At 37.2% G+C, this 27,666-nt stretch overlaps 1 protein-coding gene across 4 annotated transcripts in view; it reads left to right on the top strand.

The window, feature by feature from the left end:
* The window catches only part of PTPRM (protein tyrosine phosphatase receptor type M), a 486,857-nt gene that overhangs the window by 412,070 nt on the left and 47,121 nt on the right, over positions 1-27,666 (top strand). For all 4 annotated transcript variants that reach the window (XM_050915684.1, XM_050915683.1, XM_050915685.1 and 1 more), the window contains 3 exons: positions 14,240-14,327; positions 20,434-20,510; positions 23,340-23,376. In XM_050915684.1, the coding sequence (XP_050771641.1) occupies positions 14,240-14,327; positions 20,434-20,510; positions 23,340-23,376 (202 nt within the window). The remainder of the gene's footprint in view (positions 1-14,239; positions 14,328-20,433; positions 20,511-23,339; positions 23,377-27,666) is intronic.

A 27,666-nucleotide genomic window follows, 5' to 3' on the forward strand; every position in this document is an offset into this window, starting at 1 on the left:
AAACAGAAAAGTTATCTTGGTTTATGCTAAAATTCAAGTTTAATCTGGTATCATATCAAGTATTTGTATTTTCACTGATATGGCAAGTTTAGATGCCAGCTATTATGACTACAGTGAAGGTACTGAGAATGATAACTTCCAAATTCAGCTACCTAATATGAAAAAAGCAAACCATACTTTTTGGGGGTATTGTCTCTGATATACTTTTAAATATATTCTTATGGAATTAAGATTCAGCTTACAGAGGTTGATTTAGGGCTAGGTAGGGAGCCAGAGTGGGACATGGGACCACTGTGTTACATTGACAGGTTTGCACTAAATCCAGGCAGCTTAGAGCTAATAAAACGTTTCTCCTGGGACGTTAAATGTTGTTAGCAGTGGGATACTGTAAGTGTGGGAGAAAACCAGAGTTTAGGGTTCACTGAGCCTGAATCGGTTTTACTGTCTTTTAGTATCTTACTATCTTTTACTAACTTGACTATTTTTGCCATCCCAGTGTCCCAGGAGCCTATTTTGTTTTGAAAGACAGATCTTTTCATGTAGCTTATGTTAGGTAATTCCAGAACATTTCTAGTTTTGATGCAATTTGGGCTGAAACCTAATTTTAAAGCATACTATGTCTCATGTCCAGCAAATCACTAGTATCAGGAAGGTGGCCTACTCCTTGAGCTGTCAGGTAAAATTTCAGTACCACAGTCTGCATTCAAATGACTCCTGTATCCAGCATTAAAAGAAATTGAGACATTTCTTTCTCTTCAGCTGAGGGAACTGGCGTTGTTTAGTCTGGAGAAAAGGAGGCTGAGGGGAGATCTTATTGCTCTCTACAACTACCTGAAAGGAGGCTGTAGCGAGATGGGTGTTGGTCTCTTCTCCCAAGTAACAAGTGACAGGACAAGAGGACATGGCCTCAAGTTGCACCACGGGAGGTTTAGATTGGATATTAGGAAAAATTTCTTCACTGAAAGGGCTGTCAAGCATTGGAACAGGCTGCCCAGGGAAGTGGTGGAGTCACCATCCCTGGAGGTATTTAAAAGATGCGTAGACGTGGCACTTAGGGACGTGATTTAGTGGTGGACTAGGTTAATGGTTGGACTTGATGATCTTAAGGGTCTTTTCCAACCTAAATGATTCTATGACTGGTGAGGGTGCACTCTACCCCATCATCCAGGTCATTAATGAAGATGTTAAACAGGATTCAACCCAGTATTGACCTCCCTAACATTCCAGCCGTATACTCCCTAGTATATGTCCTCCGTAGTACTCCAGCTGGAAGTCTAGTCCCTACTGAGCTGATGTCTCTGGATCTCATAGCAGTAGGTCTTCCTCTGTTGTTTAAATGGGTGTTTGTCTCAAAGTTGGAGCTTCCACCAAATGTCAGGACTGGAACACTTCAGTGCCAAGTCACTCTTGTCCATCTAGCTCACTCTTCATCATTTTATCTGGTTCCCTTGGCAGAATTTGGTGCATGAAGTCTAATAATACTTTTAATAAGAAATCTGATAAATACGGACTTTATTAGATTATTTTAAACAACTAGTAATTGGCTTAATGAGAGACAGATGCCTGGAATCTTTGTATTGTCTTGTAAGGGAAATATTTATATAGAGACTCAAATTTTAAGAAGTTTTGTTTTATGGAGGGATGCAGAGAATAAAGGCATCTGCTGCTATTCAACAGAGCTTTTAAAATGTCAGCTTGCCTCAATTAATCTAGCTTGAGTGCAGGGTTCTAATGAAAGGAAATGTAGAATAAAAATGTAGAGCTGCAATGTATATAAATCTTGAAATGTCCATGGAGAGCTGATAAATTGCTGTATTTTGCTCAGTTTATGCAAAAGAGAAAATGAAGAAGCAGATTGCAAAAAACAAAATTATACTTCAAGTCATTAAACCTCAATCTTCATTACTGAAGAATTGTTTTGATACTCAGTAAGATCAGAATCTGAACAAAAGAGTAGCTAGGTGACATGTTTGCAAGGGTCCTGCACATCAGGAAAAAATCCACAGAATAATGTCATGGGTGTTATCTAAGTGCAGAACTATGATTACTCCTTTTCTGTTCTTAAAGCTGTGAATGTAAACAATATTTTACACTATTTTTTCTCTGTGACTAACCCGTTGTTTGTTTGTTAAGTTTCTTATTTCATAATCCATTTGTGTTACATGGACTTTGTAACTTTTCAGTTAACTCCCTTACTCCATAAACAACTCACCTTCATGTCCTCACCATATTGTCCTTTAGAAAAAAGACTGTCCTGTCAAACAATGGCACTTTCCTTCCCTTTTTTTGCCAGAGTCTGTTTTCTGTGAATATTACATTTGGTTCATTATTGTTCCTTGTACATAGCAAGCATAAAACACTACCAAACTAGAGTAGAAGATACATCCTTGTTGCACATCTGCCCAGTAAGTAACTGATGGCACTCAAATTGCCATCTCCATCATTATTGCTGGAGACTGATTTTTTCCTGTTAGTTAGTCCAACGCTTACTTCACTTGCAGAGTGTATTCTCTGAATGTATGCTGTGTGAGTGATAAATAAGAAGGAAGAAGAGACATTTGCCCTGGGACATTCAGAGATCTCCATTGTATTGCACAAGGTCAACACAAGTTTAGAAGGCTTCTCCAAGATCTTTGGAAGTTTCTTTCTCAGGCATCAGGAATATACTAGCTGATTACATGGAAATAGAGTTGGACAATCCAAATGTCCATTGATAAGCTCCTGTGGACACATGCCATAATGAAACTGTCACTTGTGTATGCTATGTTTGTACTTTTCTGTTGACAAAATACTAGCACCACATATCTGATGTTAGATTAATGATGCAGAAGTGGTCCTTGAGTGACAGTGTTTAGGGACAGCAACCCCTTTTGCCCCTCCCCCATTGTTAACCCAGGGTACTTCCACTTCACTTTATCCGTTAGCTGAGTCTGGGTCATTTGAGTAGCCTGTGATCCCATGTATTATATATTTGAATAAACTGTCTGGTTTTAAGCCTGGTTGATAAAATGCTGCAGGCATACCTCTCTTGGAATTAGAAAGTGCTGTATATACATTTCAAACATTAAAATAGGACAATTCAGTTTGGTGAGCTGTTGCTATTCATTAGTGCACCTTACCAGACACTCTTTGTTCTAACAAGTAGTCTTGGGGCTGTATTGAAGTGCTGCTGTCTGTCAGTATACAGTGAGCATGCTAAAAATGATTAGGTTAACAATTGACAGCAACACTTGTCATCATTGTCAATCCCATTACTACCGCTACTATGTTTATGCTGATTATATGCTCTTAAATACTCTGTATTATTCTTTCAATAGTTTCTCAGAGAGGTGTGGAATCGTCTAGGACCAACACCATTTTTTTTCAAAGTTTTTACCCACCCACTCCTTTCCAGTAAGTGTGTAGTTGTCCAAAGGGAAGATGATTGGCAGGAAGCAATTATAGAGTGAGAGCCTGCAGAGGGATGTCTGGGAGAAGGAAACAACTTTAAAAAGTCAGAGCCAGGAGTTTTGAATAGTGAAGTAGCGGGAGCTCCCATCGATATGGAAGCACTCAGTGGCTCTACTGTGACCCATTACTGCTCTCCCCCAAGCAGAACAGTGTAGCAAACGATAGGCGCAGGGACTGGATGCCAGCCAGGAAAAGTGGGAAGTAGACACGTAGCTTTAGACAGAAGGAGATCTTTTTCTTTAGAACAGGGAAAATGCTGGGCTAAAAGTCAAGCCTAGAGGAATGAATAATTGTCCTTATATATGCTAGCAAATAGTGTATTTGCAAACAAGCAAAGCAGACATCGAGGCACCAAAGTTTCCTGTGAAGATCAAAAAATGTAATGAACCAGCACAATGAAGTGCTGTCCTTTTTTTGAAAGGGCACTGCAAGTAGACCCTTGTCTATTTTAGCCTACCCTACTACTCTTACTTCCCTTGAAAAGTACTCTTATCCACTGGGAAAAAACAACAGTGTCCAAAATATTTGTGTTCATCTGTGCACACCAGTGTACTCTGGCTTTTATCTTGTAGTTTAATATGATGTCAGTGTCACCCTGTAGCAGAATTAAAATCTTATTATGTGAGCTTTGTTTCTTTCTTATCTTCTATCCAAATGATATTAACTAGAGCGGCCTAGATACACTCATGAAAACCCTTGAGGCTTACTTAGTGAGCAAAATCTGAGGGGTGCTTTATCACTTCTGAAAGGTTAGATCAGCTGTGTGTACCTTACGACTTGGATGAAGATAAGGAGGGGTTTTGTTCACTTTTCAAATTCAACATTTGTTTGCTTTTGTTTTGTTTCTCCACATGCTGTTTTCTGTTGCTTCAGGGAATTTTATTATGTTCAAGATTTTTCCAAATTGTGTGGTTCTAAATCAGAAACAGATTGTCTTTACAGGGGATTTGAAGATGTTACCAGGTTTTCTATGCTTGGGTCAGCTGATAATTTAAAGTCAGGCAGTTCTTGTGAATTCTGAGCTCAGTGCACTGTCTCAATTACAATGATTTATTCAGATAAAATCAGGCAAAAATATTACTGGATTAGCTAGAGATGTGTCAGAAGTCACTTTTCTTATCAGTGCAAGAGTCCACCAGTTCAATGTTGATCACCTTTCATTAGAAATAATCTTCAGCAAGCAGATGACGGAAGTGTACAGATATTAAATAAATAGTACCTCTTCAAATAATGTAGTTGCTCAAAGAGTAGTGTCCTGGCCTACAGTGTCAATCAAGTCACGGAAAGTAAGTATTTTGCCATGGGAAGTATTTCCCAGTTACTTCAGAAAGAGTTTCTTGGAATCCTTAAGCCTTGTTTTGTGCATTACATAGCATATTTAGGCAAATAGTGGAGTAGCTCTCATCAATCACTACGTAAAACATGAGTGAACAGAAAATTACAATGACTACAACACAAAGCTTACAACTTCAGTTAAATGCACACTATTGTTTTTCTTCTGATGACTAAAAAAATTTTTATATCTTTTCTTCTTCTCCCCCTCTGTATTTTTCATTTTCATTTTAATTTCTTTTTTCTTTATTCTTTTTTCTTTTTTTTCTTTTCTGTTATATTTTAAACCAATTGTAAACTCTTCTCTTTACCATAGGAAGAAAAAAATCTGTAGTTCTTGCCTACTTTTTTCATAGCACATTGTATCTTTATGCTCTGCTTTAATAACATTTCATTAGCTATTTGAAAGCATTCCCTGGGGCAAGCTTTTATGATTTGTAAAGTAAATCAGATATCATAGTGCTAGTCTTTAGGAGGAAAAATGGGCTAGACTCAGAATAAATACTTAAATCTTCTATTAGTTTTTTGAATTAAAATTTAAAGTGCACAGAAAGATCCCAAATAATATTCTCAAAGCTCTACGGTACCTCAAAACACTTTGTAGAATCCATCTGCCTGCTAACATTCCGAGTTCAACAGAGAAAATCTAGGAGTGATGTACTTCTGAGTTCTAAGTAGTATTGTGGAAGGAATCTTTTGCTTGGCAGAAAGGCACCTGAAAAAGAGTTTCTTGATTAAAAATTGGAAGCAAAAACCAAGAAGAGACAAACCCACAGTTTTCCTAATTCTAATAGAGTAGCGATGCACAGGCATACAGACATCCTTATGTAAATGTAAGTAACTCTAAACAGAGGGAGAGGAAATGAGAAGCAGAGTTGCAGCCAAGGAGGAAAGAGGAGTTGGAGGAAATCGCTGCTAGGTAAAACAGGGTGTCATTTCCTTTCTTCTGCAAAGCTTACTCAACGGGAAGTCTCAAGGAGTCTTAGCAAATAGTGCAGATCTGTGATGCAAAAAATCAAAGCCTGTGGCACCATTAGCAGCAATATTGCGGCTTGCTCAGTCTGGAAGTTCTAGGGGTCTGTCATTGTGGCTACTTGTAAAACAACTGCAACAAAAGAGCACCAGAAGTTACCACTGTGACATTGGAAAAAGGAGTGATTACACTGATAATTTGGCAGCCAATAGCTACTTTGGATACCTTATCCTCTAATACAGGAAAGTGGGGTAAGTTTTCAAAGATGGGGGCAAAAGAGGCACATTATCATCATCATCATCATCGTCGTCATCAATAATAATAATAATAATAATAATAATAATAATAATAATAGTGTTGTTAACTTCCCTGAATTAAGTCATAGTTAGATGGTTGTAATGGTACCTTGGATACCTGCATTAGCTCAGAGTTGGTGTCTCTGCCTTCACTTAGTATCTTAAGGTACCTCTCCTTTTTGGCCTCATTCAAACCATGTCATAGTGATCAGGCTGAATATTTCCTTCCGTCCAAGTCATTTGAGGTGTTTACATGTTACCCTTCCGAAGATGGTATAAAAAAGTTAACTTAGAATTTATCTTAAAACCCTCATCCACACATTCAGTGCACTGAATGTAACCTTGAGTCCTGCCCCTTTTGTGTAAATACCTGTGTCTTAGTAAGTAGGAATTCTCATTAAGAAATAAATAACTCTGCACCATCTTTTACTCGTGTAGTGTGCAATTAACACATGTAATTACATCCTTTGGAACAACGTAGGGAGGAAGCAAGGAGATAGCAGAGTTACTGAATAATGAAGTGGATAATTTTGTTCACAAAAGGATGGATAGTGTGTATGTGGTGATCAATGTCTTTCTGTATGTCCCCAGAAGAGGTTTCCTATCAAAGCACAGAAGTAGTTGGTATTGAGTGTAGCCTGTGTTCATTCACTTTATGTTTACAGACATTACAGTCATGAGTGTTGCTCAAGTTCACTGTCTTCTTGAAAATGTACAAGGTATGATAGTTGTGAACAAAACTTCTAATTACATATTGTGTTAAAAAAAAAAAGTGGGGGAGGAATAGGGAGATATGAAAATCCCACATGCTGTACATGAAAACTATTTGTTAAATCCTCCAAAAGCAGGAAATCTATTTTCATGAGAGGAAATAAGCACTGCTTGAGACCAACTTTAATTTTTTTTACACACAAGTTAAGAATAATATATCCTGCACATTAGTTACAGTGCAAGTGTGCATATTGTACCCAGAGGGTCCTTTCTATAAAAAAAGGTTCATAAAATCCCATCAACATACTATATTTTTCTACTGGAGATAAATCAGGAAGATTGATGAGGTTAAGTTATTGCTATCTAGTATGCGAGGGAATAAGTTTCTAAATTAGAATTTTAATTGTATGTTCTAGTGCAGTCCTCTTACTAATTCACATTTCACCATATTTCTAAAATCTTTCCTTATACAGAAGTCTTAAAGAATTTTAAAGGAATGAAAGTAATGGAGGTTTTAAAACTTAAGTAGGTAAAATGGAAATGGCTCTGAGAGCCTATAGAAACTAGGTTGTCTATCAAATTTTTAGACAACTCTGCAGAATCTATAAAGATTTCTATTCCTGCTGTTGAATCTTACAAGTGAACTTCAGGTCTGGCAGTGTTAGATACCAAGATAAGAAATGACATCAACAGATCTCATAAATAGGTTGGTTTAAAAAATATATAGAAAGTAATTCTTTGTTAGTTATTATAGAAGTACTCCATGACACTCTCTTTGCAGTATTGTCGTGGTTTAAGACCAAATGACAGTTGGTCATTGGAGACTAAATGTACTCAGCTACCAAAATATTTCAATCACAGATAGATGCAATTTTCAAATTGCATGACTTCCCTGTTCCGCAGGAGAGAGGACACGGTCCAGGAGAGAAGTCGGGTGGGTCTGCATGGTGGTTCCAGCCATGCCACGTGTTCTCCTACAGTGTCTCTCAGGGGGCCTCCTCCCTTGTCCTCTGGATCCTCTCCCCGAGCAACCCAGGACACTGTCAGATATAGGACTGGGTAGAAAAGAATACCGAATTCTTGATTATCTTGTTCAAATGCACTTGGCACCTAAAAACTAGCTTTCACCATGGCTGGCCCTCACGGTCTGCTGTTCCTGAAGGTGTGCAACACCTTTACAACTTCCACAGTGACTGACAAGTCACTTTCACTTAAGTTACTTCTCTATTCTTATAACAGAGCTACTCTCTTATCCTATAGTGTTAACTAGATTTCATGTGCATTTGCTAACGCTATTGTCAACTAGAGCTAACTCATGCTAACTGCTACAAGTATCTATGTCATTAAAGATACCACACCAAAGCAGTTCAATCATTTTAATATGTTTTCATTATGCAGCTATAGCTTGACTAGACTGGCCAGCTGTCCAGGGAGTCCCAAAGCCTGTGACTTTAAAAATACAAATGTATTAGAAAATACAATAATTGAAAGCATCTTGCCGCTGAAAAATGAGTACACCAATACGATGGCAGAATTAGTGCCAGATTTTGTCTTACCACGTGGTTTTACTCCTTTTTTTGAAATCTGAATGGCAAGTCATTCTGTAGTTAGTCAGTGGAGGAGGTAATGGTTCCCCTTCCATTTCAACATTTAATGTAGGCAGTGACTATGTTGTTTAGTGCCTCAAAAGACCAGAATGACTTTTGCTTTCCTATTCTTGTTCTTGTGTATAATGTAGACTAACCTAAATGCACCTGAGAAGGAAAAGAGTCTGTTTCCTACCTCTGGCTATGCAAACCTTTATGAATGGATGTTTCCCTTTTTTTTACATCAGTTCAAGGAGGCACAACCACATAAAGGAGCATCAGGAACAATATTAGAGAGCTGCTGTATGTTGGACTGTAACTGTGTATCAGCTTTAAGACTGATCTGCACCTTTTATCTCACACTCAGAAAACCTTATGTAAACTATCAGCCTAATTTTTCCAGAAAATTCCAAACAGAACAAGGGAGTTGTGGCAATAACAACAATATATTCTATTTGCAAGTCTTTATTGTTTTTTTTTCTTCCATATTCAGACCTAGGTTACAGTAACACACTGGTAAGTGCTTTATAACTGCTAAAGGCAGTTTACATTGATGAGATAGATTTTCACATTGGCTCTTGCAACAGACAGTTTTCAAGGGCAGGCGTAGTAAAATGTTTTTTTAAATTCCATTATTTAATGACTGGACATAATTCTCAGTGATTGAAGCTGACGGAGAAGAAAAAGCTGATGGTGCATATATTCTCTAGTGTCAGGCTCTCATCCACAAATGCTTTCAGTGACCAAAGCAATGATTGAAGTATGAAGAGCTGCTTGCATACAGTGGGTTGCCATCAGTGAAATCATTTACCACTTCTCACAAACACTTGGGGTGATCTGTTACTTGCAGGTGATGCATTTTCAATTATAAAATCTTTCCTCAAAGTGACTAGAAGATTAAAAATGTTGTTTCATAGCTTGGACCTCTCTGCAAATTTCTTTAACTTAACTGTCAATGACTTCCTTCTTAATTCCTTAACAATCTGAATACTCGAGTTATCAACAAACTGAATGTGATTATTTCAATTTTCTGTTTAAAAAAATGGTTAATGTTGTTAAGTAACAAGAACATTGTCACATGCCAGATATTTTGCAGATTCTGAATACTGAAAAACCAATGAACTGTAGTCATAAATCTTGCACTGTTCATTAAATGAGCCTGAAGGTCCTTGTCCTCCAAACATTTATGGACTTGCTTAAAATAAAATGTGTATTTACAAGGGTTTGTAAATACAAAGAAGAGTCTAATGCTACACTAGGATCTTAATTCAGAGTTTAATGGATGCATTTTTTTCCATCTGTAATCTCCACATATAAAGTGGACACAGCAGTAGTAAAGGGTGATATATTTAGGTAAAACTAGCAATGTATCTTCACTATCCAATTCAGGGCATTTTAGGCATCTAATTTAGCTACAACTCAAAGGACCTATGGTAGAAATGTAAGTTTCTTCTATAGCTAATTGAGTTTAGACAAGGACCTCCATTAGGACCACCATTAGTTGTCTGGTCTGGCCTAAAGTAGACAGTGTGTGTAACTCTCTGCATGTAGCTTAAAAACAAATCCAGAGGCATTTATAACTGAACAGGTCAAATTACTCATTTTTCTGAAGTACATCTTAATCTGGTTATCTAGAAATGGCAATGGAAAAATGGATGTTATCAGTGGAGAAACTTGGGGTCAGTCGGGAAAATCAGGCATCATAGAGAGTCATACATTTAAAAACAAATCCACAGATCAAACTTAAGATTGTTACACAGTGAAATATGCATTTCTTTGTACCTGTGAATAATATTCTTGCCTGTTAAGTAGGCAGAGCAAGATTTATGAACTCCTTAACTTCTCATTTCTTTGCTTGTAAGAGCTTGCATTTTGTAAATGACATCGTAGGAGACTACAGTGTTGTCACCTAGCAACCATGAAGCATTTTTTTAAAAAGTTGCTGCTTGGCTTTGGATTAATAATAAAAACAGTAATTCCATTCAGCACTTTACATTTGTAGATCTTAAAGTGCTTACGAAGATGCATTATTTTTACTATCCTTAATTGGAAGCATGAAAATCTAGGATGGAAAGTGTGTTGCCAAAAATTATGATCAACAGAGCTACAAATTGTATACTGAAGATCTCACCCCATTCTCCACATTCCAGCCTCTTCAAACTGTACTTCTATATAGGTCACCTCCAATATTTTCTGGTCTTCTGAATTTTAAATGAGGAAAGGGAATAATTTAAAAAATCTGTATTTGCAATGATTATCTCCCTTCTCATTTGAGATATTGCAGTTATTTTCTAGTCTGAGGGTCACAGTGAATTAGCCCTTGGCAAATATTTAATTTTTAATGGAAACCACTGCAGCATTGAGTTAAAGCAAGCAAAAGCTTCACATTCGTCCTAAGATGATCCTGCTGCTGCATCACTGACCAGTTCTCATGTTGCATATACAGCAGTTCTGTATAATTCAGTTTTTTTCAGAAACTGTTTTATCCTGATCATTGAAATATTTTCTAATAACAGAATGACAGTTGACATTGCATACTGAAATGTCTGCTGTAACAACAGCTGGCTTGAAAAGTGTTTCATTTTTCAAGTAGATCACGGAGGCTGGCTAGCCAGGGTTTTGTGTGACTGGAGTTAAAGAAATACTTATTTTAAATGATTTGAGAAACGTCCTACACTCATTTTCGGTTCTCCATTGCCCTTGCCAGACATTTGGTGGAATGAAGCTGTTTGGGGGCATATTTCTTCCTAATAGTCCACATTTTTAAGAAACTTTTAAGGATGAATTAGAATGAATAGCCGCTAAGATAATGTGTGGGCTGCTGTGCAGCAGTTTCCCTGGAGAGTGATATGTCAGGAAAGACATTAAAAAAATTTCTGTAATGAAACATATATTTCTCACAAGTAAGGAAAGATCTTGACAGATCATCTGTTATGAGGTATCTACTCTGTTCTTCACTTGTGGGACAAACGGGATTTCTCCTTATAATTCATTGTGGATTATCGTTCTGTTGCGGTTTGTGTAATGGCAGCACATGGGGAATTTAGGAAATGACACTCCAGCTGTCTTTTACAATCACTGTTTCTTTTTATGTTTTTGCACTGTAATACCTCTTCCTTCAAATTATCTTTTCTGTACAATTCTCACTGAAATACCTGTGTGTAACCCAAAATGAATTAAAAAGAAAAATGGATCTGCATAAATTACATCTATTTTCCCTATGTGATAGGTTTTATTTCATTCACTAATTTATTGATAAAAACCCAAAGAAAAATATGTATCTGGAGTTCTTTTTCTATAATACATTTTTAATAAAGAAAGTGAAGTCAATATGCAGTAGCTGGAAACGTAAATCTGTCTCCTGGTTTTCGTTATTGTGTGAGGTTTGATATATATGTATTCTAAAGAATAGAATTATCTATGTTGCAGATATATTATTAGGAGATATTTTATCTGTAAGGCTCATTAAGCTTATCATTGTTTTCAGAAGTTCCAAACATGTGGGAGAAACTGAACCTGTACATTAGCAGATGAGAAGCAGACGAGCTGCCCAAACCAGTACATTACCTATTGTATATCTTCCCTGAATTCAATACCGTGCAAATCTTTCCCAGTTGTCTCCAGAGATTTCCTTTAATCGATCGGTTTAAAGCAATTTTGTAAAAGTTCATTAGTGGGACAGGGAGAAGCGAGAAGTCCCTAGGAGTATATTTGGGTCCTCCATATTTCAAGGTGTAGGCTTGGAAGCTGTATCAGCAGGACTCTTTCTCTGTAGCAGCACATGTAATGCTTAGTGAATTAAACCCAAAACCACTTGCTGGGTAATGTCTTATGGATCAATTCTGTGAACTAGTCTCTAGCAGAAGGACTGTAAGAAAACTGGAATTCTCTGTAGTCCGTCTAGCTGCCTGAAACGCAAAATCCTGAGGAAGATACCAGGTCAAGTTTTAGAATGATTAGTTTGTTCTGCCTTTGGAGCTTTGTTGCTGAACATTTCCATCTCTATTTTGCCTTTAACTATGTTTAATTGTTCATCATCCAGTGTTGTCTGAGAGTAAGTGTGAACTTTGCAAGAAATTGAGACATAGGTCTTTGCCCATGGAGAGCAATTCCTTATGCAGTTCAGCCTGGCTTATTACAAAAGTATTTTCCATCCAGCCTGAGTTGAGAGTGCTCTGGAGTGGGAGGGCTTGCTTGCTTTAGATGCCGTTGGCAGCTATATAATCAGATAATGATTGGCGCCTTTTTGGCAAACAGCCACAAAGCTGTAAATCGTCTTGGGATTTACAGGGTTCCACTTCTCTATCCTGGCAGCAATCTGCATTTCTCAGAGCTGTACCCGATGATGGTACGCCATGATTAAGGAGAAACTTATCTATATTAGTGGGTTTTAATCATTTCAATTTGCAAACCTTTAAAAATTTTCTAAGGAAGTGTAGAGCGATGAAGGACAAACAAATTGAAGCCTTTTGACAAGGCTTCTGTTTTTCTTAAGTTATTATTTACAAACTTTTTAGAAATAATCCATGTATTCTCAGGAGTTTCCATATCATAAGTTGGAAACCAGCATGCTAGTGAACTTACTAAAAGAAAACTCATTTTAGACACTGAATGCCCCTGTGTTCCATTGACTTCATCAAGAGATCAAGGGTTTATTTTGACTTTTATGTTCTTTACTAATGGAAATCATTGGGATTTGAACAACAATGCATTTCAAGTATGAGGGCAAAGGACACTAATGGTAGTCCATTTAATGGGCATTATCTATTTTAAACCACTCAGAATGTGTTGAGGTCTTGCAAGAGGTACAAACCTGCGAGGTTTTCCCTGTTTAGTTTGGGACTTAGCCATTTTTGGCTTCTGTTACCAGAAAATTATATCATGTACCTTCATGTCCCTCTTGAATCAAAAGATTTAATTTACCGATCATTCTAGTAAAAAGACCAAAACGTGAGTTAAGACCAGCCATCATCCTGATAGAATTCCACTGGTTTGTTTGGCAACTAAATATTTTTAACACAAGATTAATATTTCAATACGAAATGATAAAATGCATCTACATTATATGACTTACAGATACAGTATGTAAATTAAGAAATTGTGCAAATGCTCTTTTAGACCACAGAATGCACAGGACAGATAGGACATAACAACTTGCTTGCTGCCCTTTTGGCAGCTTGTATGTTTTATTAATGTAAAAATACATTTTTAGCACCTTCAACTTTCTTATTTACATTAAATTTATTAACTACAGCACAGAGGTTGGGTGAATATTAGATTATATCTTTCACAAAATCACATTATTTTTATTCTCTGACAAAATAATCAACTTGGTGGTATCATAAATTGTGTTTAAAAAAAAAGACACATACATGCTAGTTGAATCCAAGTTTTTTTAAATGCCTATATACGTTTAGATCCGTGAGGTCATCTGCCAAGAAGTAACTGAAACTTGTGGAAATGTCAAAAATAAAACGTGTTAGTACAGTGTGTGATTCTGCACTCAAACACTGGAGTAACTCCAACATTGATGATGAAGCTCTTCAGCTTCATGTGTGTGTATGAGAACTATGTGGAGAATCTGGATAGCACAAATGAAGGACTCTTAGTGTTGCAAGCATGCAACTTTGGAAAAGTTTAATAGCACTTCACGTGCAAATAATTCTTCTTGCTATTACACAGATAATCTCATGTCAAATTTTAGATAACACCTGGAGCTATGCATAAATACCATTTAAACAGGAGACTCATATTTTTGCTCAATAAAAGAATCAGTTAAATGACACTTCAACAACAATACCCACAAGTACTGTTTGCCTTTCTCCTTGGTTTATCCGTAAGGTAACTGTTGCTGCACGCTTTTCTTAATGTCACTTTCTTTCCTTTTTTAGAGTTTCTTTGAAGGACAGTCTGCACCGTGGGATTCAGCTAAGAAAGATGAGAACAGAATGAAAAATAGATATGGGAATATCATTGCATGTAAGTGTTGACAATGTAATTGTGCACTGTATTAACTTCCCTTCAGAACTGGATAAGAATGACCACCAGACTCATGCTCACATCAGGCTTATATTCCTCTTCTCTAATTAAGAAGATAAAAGTGAGGGAAGATGTTACTTTTTTTGAGAAAACTGTCAGATTTAATGCATTTTCTCAACTAGCCTGCTGTATACCTTCCATCCTGTGATCAATGTTTGGCTAATGGAGAATGACACCTTTAACCAGTACTCAGCTCTAACAGCTCCCAGACTGCTCCTGGCAGCTTAGTGAAAGAGTACCCATGACTGCATTGGTACCTTGATGCTGGATTCTGGATATTGTAGGAGTGGACAATACTGCTGCTTAAGTATTCCTTAATAGCAGTGACAGCTATCCTGACTTACCCTCTTAATGCTAGACAGACTCTAAGGAAAAAAAACCAGAATCTTATGTTTTACTTAAAAATGCCAAGCTTGATAAAGTTTAGATATACTAATAATCAAATAACTTGAGGAGATGATAGCATGCTTTGGTGAATGACCCCTAAATCTGGCATTATGAGGTTACAAAACGTTGTGGCAGAACATGGGGGCAGAAAAAATATCAAGTTCGGTAAAATTCTATTATTATTTACACACTGGTGTTGTTGCACTTAAAGGGTAGGTTACTAGTGTGTATGCAGGAGATGATCCATTCCCTGATTGTTCCTTCAAAATCTAAGCATAAGATATGAAGCATATGTGTTTCCACCAGCCAGCCAGATAATCATGAAGCAGGTATAAGCAGAGAAATAAGCAGCAGTCATAGCATGTCAGAAGTTTTGTAAGCATGAAAATGAACGACGGCCTTTAAGGAGGGAGCATTTAATGATACTGCTGGAGTTTAGAAATCATGTATCACCCTACGTACATGGGACAGCATAGAAGAATAAACAGTGCTGGTTGTCTGAACATTTGGAAGACCTATGGAAGGAGTATGTAGTGCGTATTTACACTGCCTAACTTCAGCACCTAGTCTAGGTGCTTGTCCAGGCACAGATATACCTAGGTTTCCTCATCAGTGAACCATGTGGACTTGACAGAGGGAAGGACAGCTCTTCTAGAGAAATGATTCAGAAATAAAGCCCATTTGAACGCTTCTGAATCACCACCTCAGGAGGTCCTCTCTGCAGTGCTTGCATAATGAGTCTAGATAGACCAACTCCTACCTTATTAAACTACAGTAGGTGGTATGAATAGGCCCTTCCCAGCTGGACTGAGACAGTCTACAAAGAGAAAACAGCTCTGTAACTTGCTGCAGAAGGAGAAGGAGAACCCACAGGAAATGCTTGTGGGGGCAGAGGCAAGTTAAGCAAGAGATGCTATCTGCCACATCATTTTGAATGGACGTGATAGTATTGCTGTGTATTTTGGATGTATACTGTGCTACTTACTGAAAAAGGAAATGAAATCTTGTAGGGAAATGTGAATATCATGATGGGCCGGAGCATATGCAAAAGAAGATAACTTAGCTAGATGTGATTTTGCTTGTTTCTCTCCAAGCAATCTTTAATGTGTAACAAACTAGTTATTTTGTGAGGATGTAGCAATACATTAGATGACTATTATCATTTAAGTAAAAATACTGAAGGCATAGATAAGAATACCAAAAAGTTTTATGTTTGTCCTTCCTTTGTGAAATGTTATTTCCAGTCCAAGTCTATGACAATAGATCTTCTCTTTTAGTCAGGTTTAGTGTTATCAGTCCCCTCTTTAATGTCATGTTAGGCGTTACCTTACACTTTGACACCCTTTGGTTGAAGAAAACAGAAGACTACTAGTGCTGTATGTCTGAAGTAATGAAGTGATGAGTAGCCAAGGGAGAACAAGTAAAAGATACTAGATACACAAATCAATGGCAATTACAAGTGATACTGAAGGCTTTCTGAGAGGGCAAATATAACTCAGATCATTTAGATCTCAATTTACTTTTAATGTCCTCAGTATTTAGCGAAGGGAAAGAGTTGGATGCAGCTATCAATAACACTTCCTATTTATGTGGCTGTGAAAACACAGATAACACAAGTTAAAATTAAAATCCATTAGAGTTAAAGGCAGTAACGTAAAAGAGAGGCTGAAACTGCCCACAGTTTGTTGTCTGTTAAATACATGTATGCAAATGGAGTAGTTAACTGTTTAATTATTTTATGTGTTTTTCTGCTGGTTAAATGATCGCTCGTCTCAGAGTCTGAGAGTACAATTTTGGCGGTCCGCTTTTGAGAATTTGTCCCAGATAGCTGTATAAAGTATTTGCTTTAGCTGAAAAGCATTTTACTAAATTGCCCTTTTATGCTATGTTTAAAGACTTAAAAATACAGTGGTTCAGATGCCACTATGGGTACATGATTATACGACATGTATATTTTTTTCTGTAAAGCGTTTAATGTAATTTTTTTCCAACCATTTATCCTCTTTGTTTAGATTTTCTCCAATATACTACTGTTACATTATTGCTTGTAGTCATTATTGTTCTCTGAGGGAACTAAAGCAATAGCACCAAGCAGCAGCTTGTCAAAATGTTAATATGCTTTACATTACCCAAGTGATGTGTGTTTAATTGGCTACAAGCATGCCCTACCCACTGTATGGAAGTGGCTACAACTTGTGAGCCACTGTATCAACAAGCTGAATCATGATCACAGTCCAGTCACCCACAGAAAACATGTTCCTTCTTTACTGAACACAAAAAGCTTTGTATATTCTCATTAGGAACTAAAACCAGCATGAATTTGCTAAATGAATCTTTTTTTACCTAAGAAAAATTCTGCTTCTGCCGTAATTGTGTGGGGTTATGCATGGATTTTGGTAAAATCTATTGGTTTTTCCTCAGGAGAGATCTTGAGGTAATTTCGGAATGGGAGGGGTTTTGTATTTATTTTTACCTAACTCAATATTGACTAAATGAGAAGAGAATATTGATCACAGCTTTTAAAAGCAGCTAAAGATTTTAGGTGAGATATTTATAAAAGGCTTGATTTGCAAAGAATCAGCAAGGCACGTCCCTGGAAAGGGTCATTGGCTAGGCATGCTAATCAACTAGCTACTCAAGGGGCTTGTTAGAGATCACAGTCTGCAGGCTGGCATATACATGCTGTAGGTAACGTGAGGGGAGCGAGAATAAAATGCTTATATTCATTATCTATTACCATTTTCTACAAAAACAAATGGATTCTGACATAACTAATTTTGAAGGCTTAAGTGATCAGTGCAAAGTTAAGTTCGATCTCCTTATAGAAGGGTATCAAAATAACAATGAGCTGGAAAAGAGAGTATTTAAAAGCTACAAAAATTGTCAAGAGCAGCTGAAGTATAAAGGAAAAAAATACCCTAAAAATCTAGACAGTTAACCTAGAGGCTATTTAAGAATCAACATACATGTTGGAAGAATACATGGCTTGTGTACCTCTTAGGTTTAAATCTACTTGACATAAGCATAGACATAGACACAGTAACATTTTTTTTTGTTGACTAAAGAATTTTTTCAAATTAAGAAGTGTTGCCATGCAGTAAGGAGTTAACTAGAGTTTTCAAAACAATAAAAAAAGGGAGTCACTCCAGCTCCACTGCAAATAAATGGGTATTGAACAGTCCATTACCTCCAGAAACTTAGCTGAGAATGCAGTACTAGAAAGGATGCACGTGAGAAGAAAAAAGGGCAAAAAGACAATATGAAGATATAGGTGTGAAGTAACTTATTTAGTTGAGCCCAATCCGAAACAAGAATTATTGCAAGGAAAGAATGGAGTAAATAAAGAAAATAACAAAATAACAGGAAAGGTAAAGAAAAGATACCACTGCATATTATTCAATTGTATAAATCAGTCTAAAAGAGATAACAGGAAGTTCTATTTTTAAGATGTTCCTTAGTGGGAAATTTAAGCTTGTTTTGCCCAATATGGAACTCATTGGTATGCAAGTCATCAAAGACGGGATTCAGTTGCCTAAACATAGACATGTAGTGCCATTTCAGGTGACCTAGGACATCTGTGCAGGACCAACAAATGTGACACAGTACACAAGACACTAGTGTTACTCCGTAGTGGCAGCTGAAGGCTACGCAGTATATCCCGGGGTTTATAAAGTGGCATGAGATGCTTGTGCTTAGACAACTGAATCCTGCCCTAGGTAATTCAAGAAATATAAAAGTGGAGATCTTTACTAGCCTGAGTTGCCCTGGTGAGAATGCTTTTAAGGCAATGATACAGGAAATCATGAAAATGTGGATGAAGACATACCATGAGTCCAAGCAAGCTTGACTTCTGGAGTCTGCTGACTTCAGCAGAAATTGGATCAGGTCCCAAAACTGTAAAAGCAGCAGCCATGTCTGGAGCTTAGAAAGTTCCTAATGTAGTACCTTTCTTTAGTAAGATGGATTTTTGGAATTAAGGGCCTGTGAGCCGAACCTCTGTTCTGAAGAAACTAATAAATAGCTTAATTAAGCAGAGAATAGCACAGCACTTGGATAAGCGTAGCTTGGTAGGGTCAGACCAGCATGGGTTATGTAATGGAGAGTCACATGTCTATAAATTTTTAGTCTTGGAAAAGTGAATAAAGAGGCTGAAAAGGCTGACCTGATGAACATAATTGATTTGAATATTCCAATATGTTTGGGAAAACTCATTCTTGAAGACTGTTGGGTGAAATAATCACAAGAAAATAGCAAACTAAGAGTAGTGTGGAACCTAGAGCTGGAATTTTAATTCATTCTGATTTACTATATTTGGTTTAAAACTGTGCCCTTTCTCTCTCCCAAGGGAATCCCAGGGAAGCAAATGAGGCTCTGAGATCTCTGGTCCCTGAGACTTGGAGCGTAAAAGAGGATGAAATAAAGAATTTGCCTCTTCCTTTCCTACTCAGCCATTTGAAAATCTCTTGACTTCTAATTCTGAAACAATGTTATTTTAAGAACCACTTACTCTCTCCTTCCTCCCCCATAATGTGGGCCAATATTATGATACTTATGATGAAGTTGGGTTTTTAAGCCACTTCATGTTCTTTCATTCATTTGTTATCTTTTAGGATTTTTAAAGCTGAAAAAAATAGCTATTCAGAACATGAGTGGCAAGTTTCAGGTGCTCTAATGCTTATTTACATTTACAACAAAATAATAACAGTCGTGAAGGTCTGTCATCAGCTGCAAGTAATATTAGCTCAGCTAGCAAGCAGCATTCAAAAATAATAATACACAGGTATCTAATTAGCAAGAGTAACTTGTAAACAAAGCAGCAATAAAGTGGCTATTTACCATCTCTCCATCCTTGAGATCATACCTTCAAATTGTTCTATCAACAACTTGTGCAGCATTCTGGAAAAGCCAATGTGTTTGGTTGTTTTTGAACCAAGCGAATCAAGAGGAGCATATGAAGTCTCAAAGAAGAAAAAGCCCTGCCAGCATACAGAGGTTCTTTTTTAGAGGGGGATCTAGCCTCCAGCACTTCTTAATCACTGCTGTGGTATCATATCAAATGAGGCAGCTGACAAGAAATGAATTCATGCCGTGGTGTTTTGGATTGGAATTTGGAAAATAGAGTTGCAAGTGTTTGCACATTTCTGGATCATATAGATGGCCACAGTGGAGCAAAATTCAGTGACAAAGCCATTATCTGACTGCTTGGGTTTTGTCATTACTTTATTTTGCTTTCTCCCTTACTGAAAACATAATGAGTTTCCTTCAGAAACTGTGAGGTGGCAGTATGTCTTGTAGAATGACCTCAGCTTATTTTGAGTACTGGCAGAAGCATTTCCAAATGACTAAACCTTTGACAACTTAATGTTATCTATTTTATTGACAAAAGGGGGGGGTGTCAAGGCAAAAAACATAATTGCAATGGATTTCACATTAGAAATATTTAAGACATTTAGACTGAAAATCAGAGGGGATTTGGAAAGCCTTGAATGACTGAAATGAGGATTAAATGTAGATACAGTGTTTTCATGGACAACAAAACAAGCATGAACTTGCAAATGCTGAGGGTTTAGTTTGACTTTAAAGTAATATTTTGATGACGGCTTCGTTATTGAATGTGCCTTTAATGACTTTTTTTTCCTCTCCATTGTTCCCGTTTCAGATGATCATTCTCGAGTGAGATTGCAGCCCATTGAAGGAGAAACGAGTTCCGATTACATCAATGGAAATTATATTGATGTGCGTATACTGATGTAGTCAACAAACAATGTTGTGTTCAGTCAAAGAGGGAGCTCTTGTTAGTCTCACATTATTCATAGTTTATAATAGATATCACAGCTAATAGCAGCTGCTAAACATTGTTGGACAGTACTATCTTTGGAAGCTAGGTGTACACTAAAGGAAAAAGCCTCAAAGGTTTTGTCAATAAGCAAATGAAAGGAGTCATTTCCTCCAACTGCCACTAGACTGAAACCTTGCCAGCAACACTGTATGGCTACTTTGCCTGCTGGTGCTTATATGGGCTAACAAAATGTTATTTTCACTTTCTGTCAACAGCTTGGCATCATTCCACATTTAAAAGAAAGCTGTTTGCATATTAATGTGACAAAACTCTGTAATGCCTAATGCAGAGATTTGCAATCTCTTGTCATCTCTGCACTTTTAAGTCGCCTTCAAAGTATATTCTGCAGCTGTTAACCAGTACTTCTAATGCAAGCAAGACATTTCATTAAATATGTAGGCTGTTTAATTATTGAAGGTGGCTTCTTTGTTCATTCTGCATCATGTTAACTTAATGTTTTACATTAGAATAAATTCTTTAAGAGACAAGGTGTTTTTGGTTGAAAGAATTAACTCGAAAGTAGAATTGAAAATCATTAGAAAGTCAATACTATCTAAAGCCAGAAATCTATGGATAGCAAAGATAATAATTTTATTGTTTACATGGAGTGCTAGTTGTTAGGCTAAGTAAAACAAGTGTTGCTTCATAGGAAACTGTGTCTGCTAAAAATTTCTTGTTCAGCAGTGGCATCTTTGAAAAATGGTGTCACAGTTTGCAGTTCAAATTTAATCACCAGTATGAAACACAAATGTAACAGATGTTTTTCTCAGAGTATGGAGGAACTAGAGCTATACAAGAAATTAGGTACTTCAGTTTTAACAATCTGAAGTCTGAAGTTGTAAGTTTCTGAAGATACCTCCTTCTGTTGATGTTTATTAGCATGTTCAAGAACCATTAAGTTAAGCTCAGATTTCTGCTCAGTCCCTTGCTGTTTGAAAGAATAGCACAGTCACGAAGAGGTAAAGGCACATATGGAAATATATGTAGTTAGACATCTCACTAAACTCTGAAGGGAGTAATCTGTCATGAAAGGAAAGAGGGAGTTCACGTTGGGAACCTAGATTTGAATTCACTTTCATGCTTTCTCCAACATTCAGGATTGTTCTCATTTTAGGCTACTAGTATGTTCTTGTGTCAGATTTTCATCTGACTCTGAAATATTAAAAGATGTGAGGAATGAGGATTTGGACCATACAGTCTCATTTAAAATGCTGATAAGATAGCTGCATAGCAACCTTTTTTGCTTATGGAAGTACAAGAAGATGGAGAGAATGTGGCTCTAAAAGAAAAAATGGGTGAGAACCAAAAAATTCTCTCCCTCATCCTCAGCAGATGGCTTCATTGCAAAGCGTGGAGGACTGCAGACATCTTCCAAAGACAACTCTACCAAAAAACACAGCATTTTTTGTTTATAATCTTGCTAGTCAGGTTTCCATTAGAAATGCTTGTTTTTCTACTACAGAAGCAGCTGCAGTTTTACTCTTGTATGCGGTTATTAGAACAGTTGTCATGTTGTCAGAATAAACATGTTAATAAGGAAATGCCACCATCACAGACACTATGACATTTTCTTGGATAAAAGAGAGAGGGGCAATGGTTATGCTGTACTTTTTCCCATGTGTTTTTTCACTGGGAAACAGAATTGTTTGATCCCAGCCACTAGGGATATTAAATAACACACAGCAGAAAAAAATCAACTCTGTAGCTATCTGAACACTTCTCAGTTCATAGACTTCCAAATTTTGCTTCAATGGCATGTAAAGGAATCAATTCTGTAATTCATGTTACTCCTTCTGTAATATCCAAGCTATCTTTAGTTGTTTTGAGTCTTTCCTACCTTGCATCACTACAATGTCCCTTGCTCTTTTACAAAGAAATTGCAATGGCATGCAAGCTACAGCTTTAAGTTCTTTCTGTTGATGACTGACAATGTATCATAACCATTATTAAAAGATTAACACTGGTATAACTGAATTTATCAACATACTAGTGCATGATCTAAACCTTTGGTGACACTCCCATCACATCAGAAACTCAAATACTATAAAAATGGTATTGTTCCCTATTGGCAATCTATTCAGTGTTGCAAAGAATCCATAGAGCATTAGTATTTATTGCACAGCCAGTTTGTGATTAAGTTGCTCTTGTCATCAGAGAAACGTAGAATTGTTTTATGTTCTTCCTATTTAGATGTGAACAAGTGTATTCATACCAAACCATTTAGTCAAAGAATTTACCCTCCTTTTTACCGTTCAGGAATAAAACATAAACAAATCACAGTGGACAGAGTGAACATCCCCCCACCCTTCCCCAGTCTGAATGCAAATCTAGCATTCCTTAGCTGTTAAAAAAGGGATAGGCTTTGCACTCCATAGCAATAGCTTGGAGGTATATCTCAGCCTCCATGAGCATCTGATGCCATTAGCTGTAAGTGCTAGAGAGGATTTCATGCTGTTCATTTTCAGCAGAGCCAACAAGGGACTGAAAGAACATATTACTTCTGTCCCCTAATGTACAAGGCTGCAACTTAAGTATCTTGCAGAAAACACATTTGCTTCTTGTTCCCCTTCTCCCTTGCCCTTCTCCCACTGGAAAGAACTTTTGCATCTAATACATTATCTGTATTGTTGTGATTTTTACGGAATTCTACTCTAAATGAAGTTTCACTCATAGCAACATAGCTGAGGTGCATATTGCTTATTTTTTTTTTTTCCAATTTATTTTAGGGTTATCATAGACCAAATCACTACATTGCTACACAAGGTAAGTTTATCACCCTTTCTTTTTGGTTATGTGAGGGTAAAAGGTTTTGGTACTTGGATTACAGTTTATACTCTCTAATACGTATCCTTGCCACAGTCAATATCCAGGACAGAGTAGGCTCAATCACTTAGGTAGAAGCGAGCAAACTGAATTATTATCTAATTTTCAAGTATGTCAAGTATGCAGTCCTTTACCTTTGTGTTCAAACAGGTTTTGAGTAGAAAAGCAAAATACATCCTTTTCGGCAGAAGTTATTGAACACGTTGTTACTCATGAAAAAATAAATAAGTCATAGTAGAAATATTCAGTCAACTTTTCAGAGAGACAACAGTGTCATGAAAATGTATGTTCTCTTAATTGTTCAATGATAACTAGGCTTCAGGTCCTTAAAATACAAAACATTTCAATTAGCAAGTTTTAGTAGAGGACCCAAAGACATATTACGCTTGCAGGGGGATTCTTCAAAGGGATCTAGAGAGGCAATTTTACAGGCCATCGTTTAAAAGCTTGCTTGTGAACAAGAACCTATTCCTTTGTCAACACGCAAATTAATTTTCAATTTGTACTTGTCTTCAAAGACATAATTTGCCCGTTCTGATGCAGTTCTTATTTATTTTTTGGTCAAGTTCAGAGCTGGAACAGGTGGGAAAGATGAGTCTTCTGTGACTGCTTAATCGTAATATTGAACGATATGCCAATCTCCTGCCTATGCTCGGATAGCATACATGTAAAAATTTGATTGCTCCTCCACTGCTTGGAGGGAATCTTCTCTGTAATACATATTCATTGACAGAGCTTCCTGCATTTGCCTGTGGATCTGAAGAAGTTGAGCTGCACCCACATATGTTATTTCAACACATGCCCAACCTTTTAAGAGAGCCAGCTGGAGTACTGAGTATAATATACTCAGAATGATCTTACCATGTGTTGGATTTAGAGGTCATACATACTTTTTAACAACTTTTTATCACAGCAGAGAAAATGTTGGCCATGTCAAGTAAGAGCTCTTACTGTGATTTCAGTTTTCCCCTAAGTAACCCAGAGTCTGCAGCCTCCAGTCGCCACTTCTACCAGTGGGAGGCTTCATATCTCTGCCGTTCTGTACTTCAGCTCTCGACAGTCCCAGATGAGGTACTACTTTGTGTCAGATGACAGTGGGGCAGGACGCAGATCTTATTTTTATAACTGCCACACTACTGTCAATATTAGACTTTTAGACCAGAATTAGAATTTGTGATCTTAGAATATGAGCCATTTAAATGTGCTGCTTCTTTCACTTCTGCTACCCACCCACCACATTCCTCAGTCCACAGTCTTTCTGCAGATGAGCCAGACAGGAAAACTAGGACAAAAATGCAGCATTTGCTTAATTCCCTTTGGGCTTTTACACCCTCCTCTTCTATGAAGAAATGGATTGTTCCATTTAACCGTTAGCTAATGATGCTGTTGTTCTTCACCTTTAATTGAATCCTAAAATAAAAAGATACACAGTTGGCATTTTACTTGCAGTTTGTAATACAGTTGTTTTTATCAGGAGATTCACCAGAAGATCTCCCTGACAGCTTTCTGATAGACATATGAGATCCCTATCTGAAGCAAATTTAAATGCGGCTTTATCACTCATCATAATACTTGAATAGCAAATACCAAGCTTGAGGTTTTTGTACTTTCAGCTATTAAAGCCAAGTATGTAATAATGTATGAATAATGTACTGAAAGTCTATGTACCAGATCCACCAGCAAGTCCCAACAGTTTCTTTGCCACAGTTTTTTCCTGATATGGTGTCAAGAAGTACCTAGTCAAGAAGGAGAACAAGAGGAGTAGAAACAAGTCTTCTTCCAAGATGTAAAGGATATATGACTGTTTCAGCTGTCATTCTTTGGGGCAGGTCCCATCAATTCCTTCTGTGTCGGTGCAGCTAAGCGCACACAGGGATGCCTAACCCCTCCCACGCTGCAATGAGTGAGAAACTGACTCTCTGAAGAATACAGAATTCATTTAAAAATGGGCATACAGTTTACAGCAAATTCAAAATAATCTGGCTGGGAGTTTTTTGGTGGATTACATCTTTAACATCTTATTTTTTAAGGCCAGTTAGGAAGCAGATTTGTATCTCCCTTTTGGAGGAATGAAGAGCACTGATCTCAAGAGTTTGTGTATTCTCTCTGGCTCTCTCCCTGGCCTGATGAAGAAAAATGAGAAAGTTTCTTTTCCTTCCTCTGTCTCAGCTTTCCCATCTGCAGAAGAGGGTTAAAAATACTCATCTGCTTTTTATAGTTCTCTGCAATGTCCTGATAGATGCAGCTGTGTAAAGGCTAGTTACTGTTATTCTCCAGTGTCCCAGCTTCCTGACAAAGCCTTTGTGCAATAGTAACGCTTCTAGTAAGATGCAGTCTCTGTCTTTTGCAAAGGTGATAAGGTAATGGGGAATAATCGCTAAAACTCCCTTAAGGCTCTATATTAACTATGAAAGGAAAGACATTTGTTTCACATGTCAAACAGACTATGCCTCTGTATGTCTTCCTTACTAGTAAGCCTGTCGTGAGCCACCGCTTGCAGTATAGCCAACGATGTTCATGCTCTGTTTTAGAACACACTTTCATATAGGTATGTATAAACACATCAATGCAGCACAACAGTTAAGCTGCATGTTTAATTCCCTTGATGTCTACTTTACATCAGTCTTTAAATAACTTTTCCCATTCTCCCTTTTCTCCTCCACCGCAGCTTTCACAGGTGCATATGCCTATTGTTCTTTGAAGGAAAATATCATTACGTGAGTCAGTTTTAAATCTCTGAGGAGTTAGAATGATTGATATTTAATTTTCCCATGTTCTTCTTAAGCTGCATTCAACATATCAAGTGTTAATGAGCAAATATAATTGTTTGAAATGAAGAAGTGGCAAATTTAATCAGTTTGTAATAGACTACCAATCTGCTTTTAACAGAGCTGGGAGTTGCATAATCACCTGTTTATTAAAGTGTTACTAACCAGAGTTTGACATACAGAGTGGTATCTTTCCACCTTGGCATTCATAGCATTCTGCTGCTAATTTGAATTAGGGGGAGAAACATTTTTTAAAACATTTTTTAAAAGACTTACCTAATGGAGGCTTTCTCAACTAATCAAAAAAGGTTTTACTTCCATTTTAAGAGTAATACATTCAGAGTGTGCAATTTCAATTATAAAATTAACATCAATTTTCCTTTATGTGATAAGTATAATGTGAGTGGTAGACTGAATTTACAGCTAATAAAGACTTTTGGTGATCTGCTGTAATTGGCATCAACAGATGGGAACCGCACCTGAGCCACCATGATTAAAAAGAATCCCTCGTCACAAGCCGGCGTATTGGGTCATGCAGAACCAGCAAGCTGGTGCAATTTAAAACTCACTATTTTGTTTTATATATCCCTTGTTCCCATGGATATAATTCCTTAAATTTTTTTTATAGTAGAATATCAAGCTCTTGTATGATTTGTTCAATTTACTGGCAGCTAGGGTTCTTTTTTCCAAGAGTTAGGTAATCAATGAATTTTAACCAGGTCCTTTAGTGAGAGCATTAGGTTGAATATCTGTACAGTACTTATTCTCACACACACTGCTGGATGTTCTTACTATTGGATGACTGTTGTTGATCTTGCGTGTGTCACCCTGATTACTAAGCAGGAAAAATTAACTTGTTTTGTATTTACTTGTTGTGTGTCCCCTGAAGTTCATGTAGTTAACTGAGCTATGACTTAGCTTCTTTTAGCAAGTCTCCATCAAAGGTTTTGTAATGCTTCCTCCACCACTGCACCAGCAACTGTAAATTATGAGTGACAAACGAATGTTAATATAGTTCTACAGCATTGCTCATTGCCATTTCCACCAGGGCTGGTTTTCAAGCAGATCAGTCATGTGTGAAACAGCAGATACTCAAATGCAAGCTGCATGTCTTTATATATGAAGTACATTCATTTGTGCATCTCAGCCTTTTGAATACTCCTCACGGTTCAGATGGTCTCTGCTTGCTGCAGCACGCAGAGAAACCAGATCTAAGATGTTTTGTGGAAGTACTTCAGAGCATATCTTAATGACTGTAAAAAGTTACTCTTGAAAATAAAGCAGCTTTAGATATAATAGCCCAGTGTAGCCTTTCAACCTCTTTTTTGTCTGTACCCAATTGTAAAGCAGATGCTAAACTGCTTCACTTTGTGTATTGCTGATTATGGAGACAGACATCAAGTCGAGTTTCAGTCAGGAGGAGTTTTTTCGGTATGAGTTATAAACTTCTGAAAATAAATAT

This window comes from Gymnogyps californianus, chromosome 2, assembly GCF_018139145.2.
Source record: "Gymnogyps californianus isolate 813 chromosome 2, ASM1813914v2, whole genome shotgun sequence".
NCBI lineage: Eukaryota > Metazoa > Chordata > Aves > Accipitriformes > Cathartidae > Gymnogyps > Gymnogyps californianus.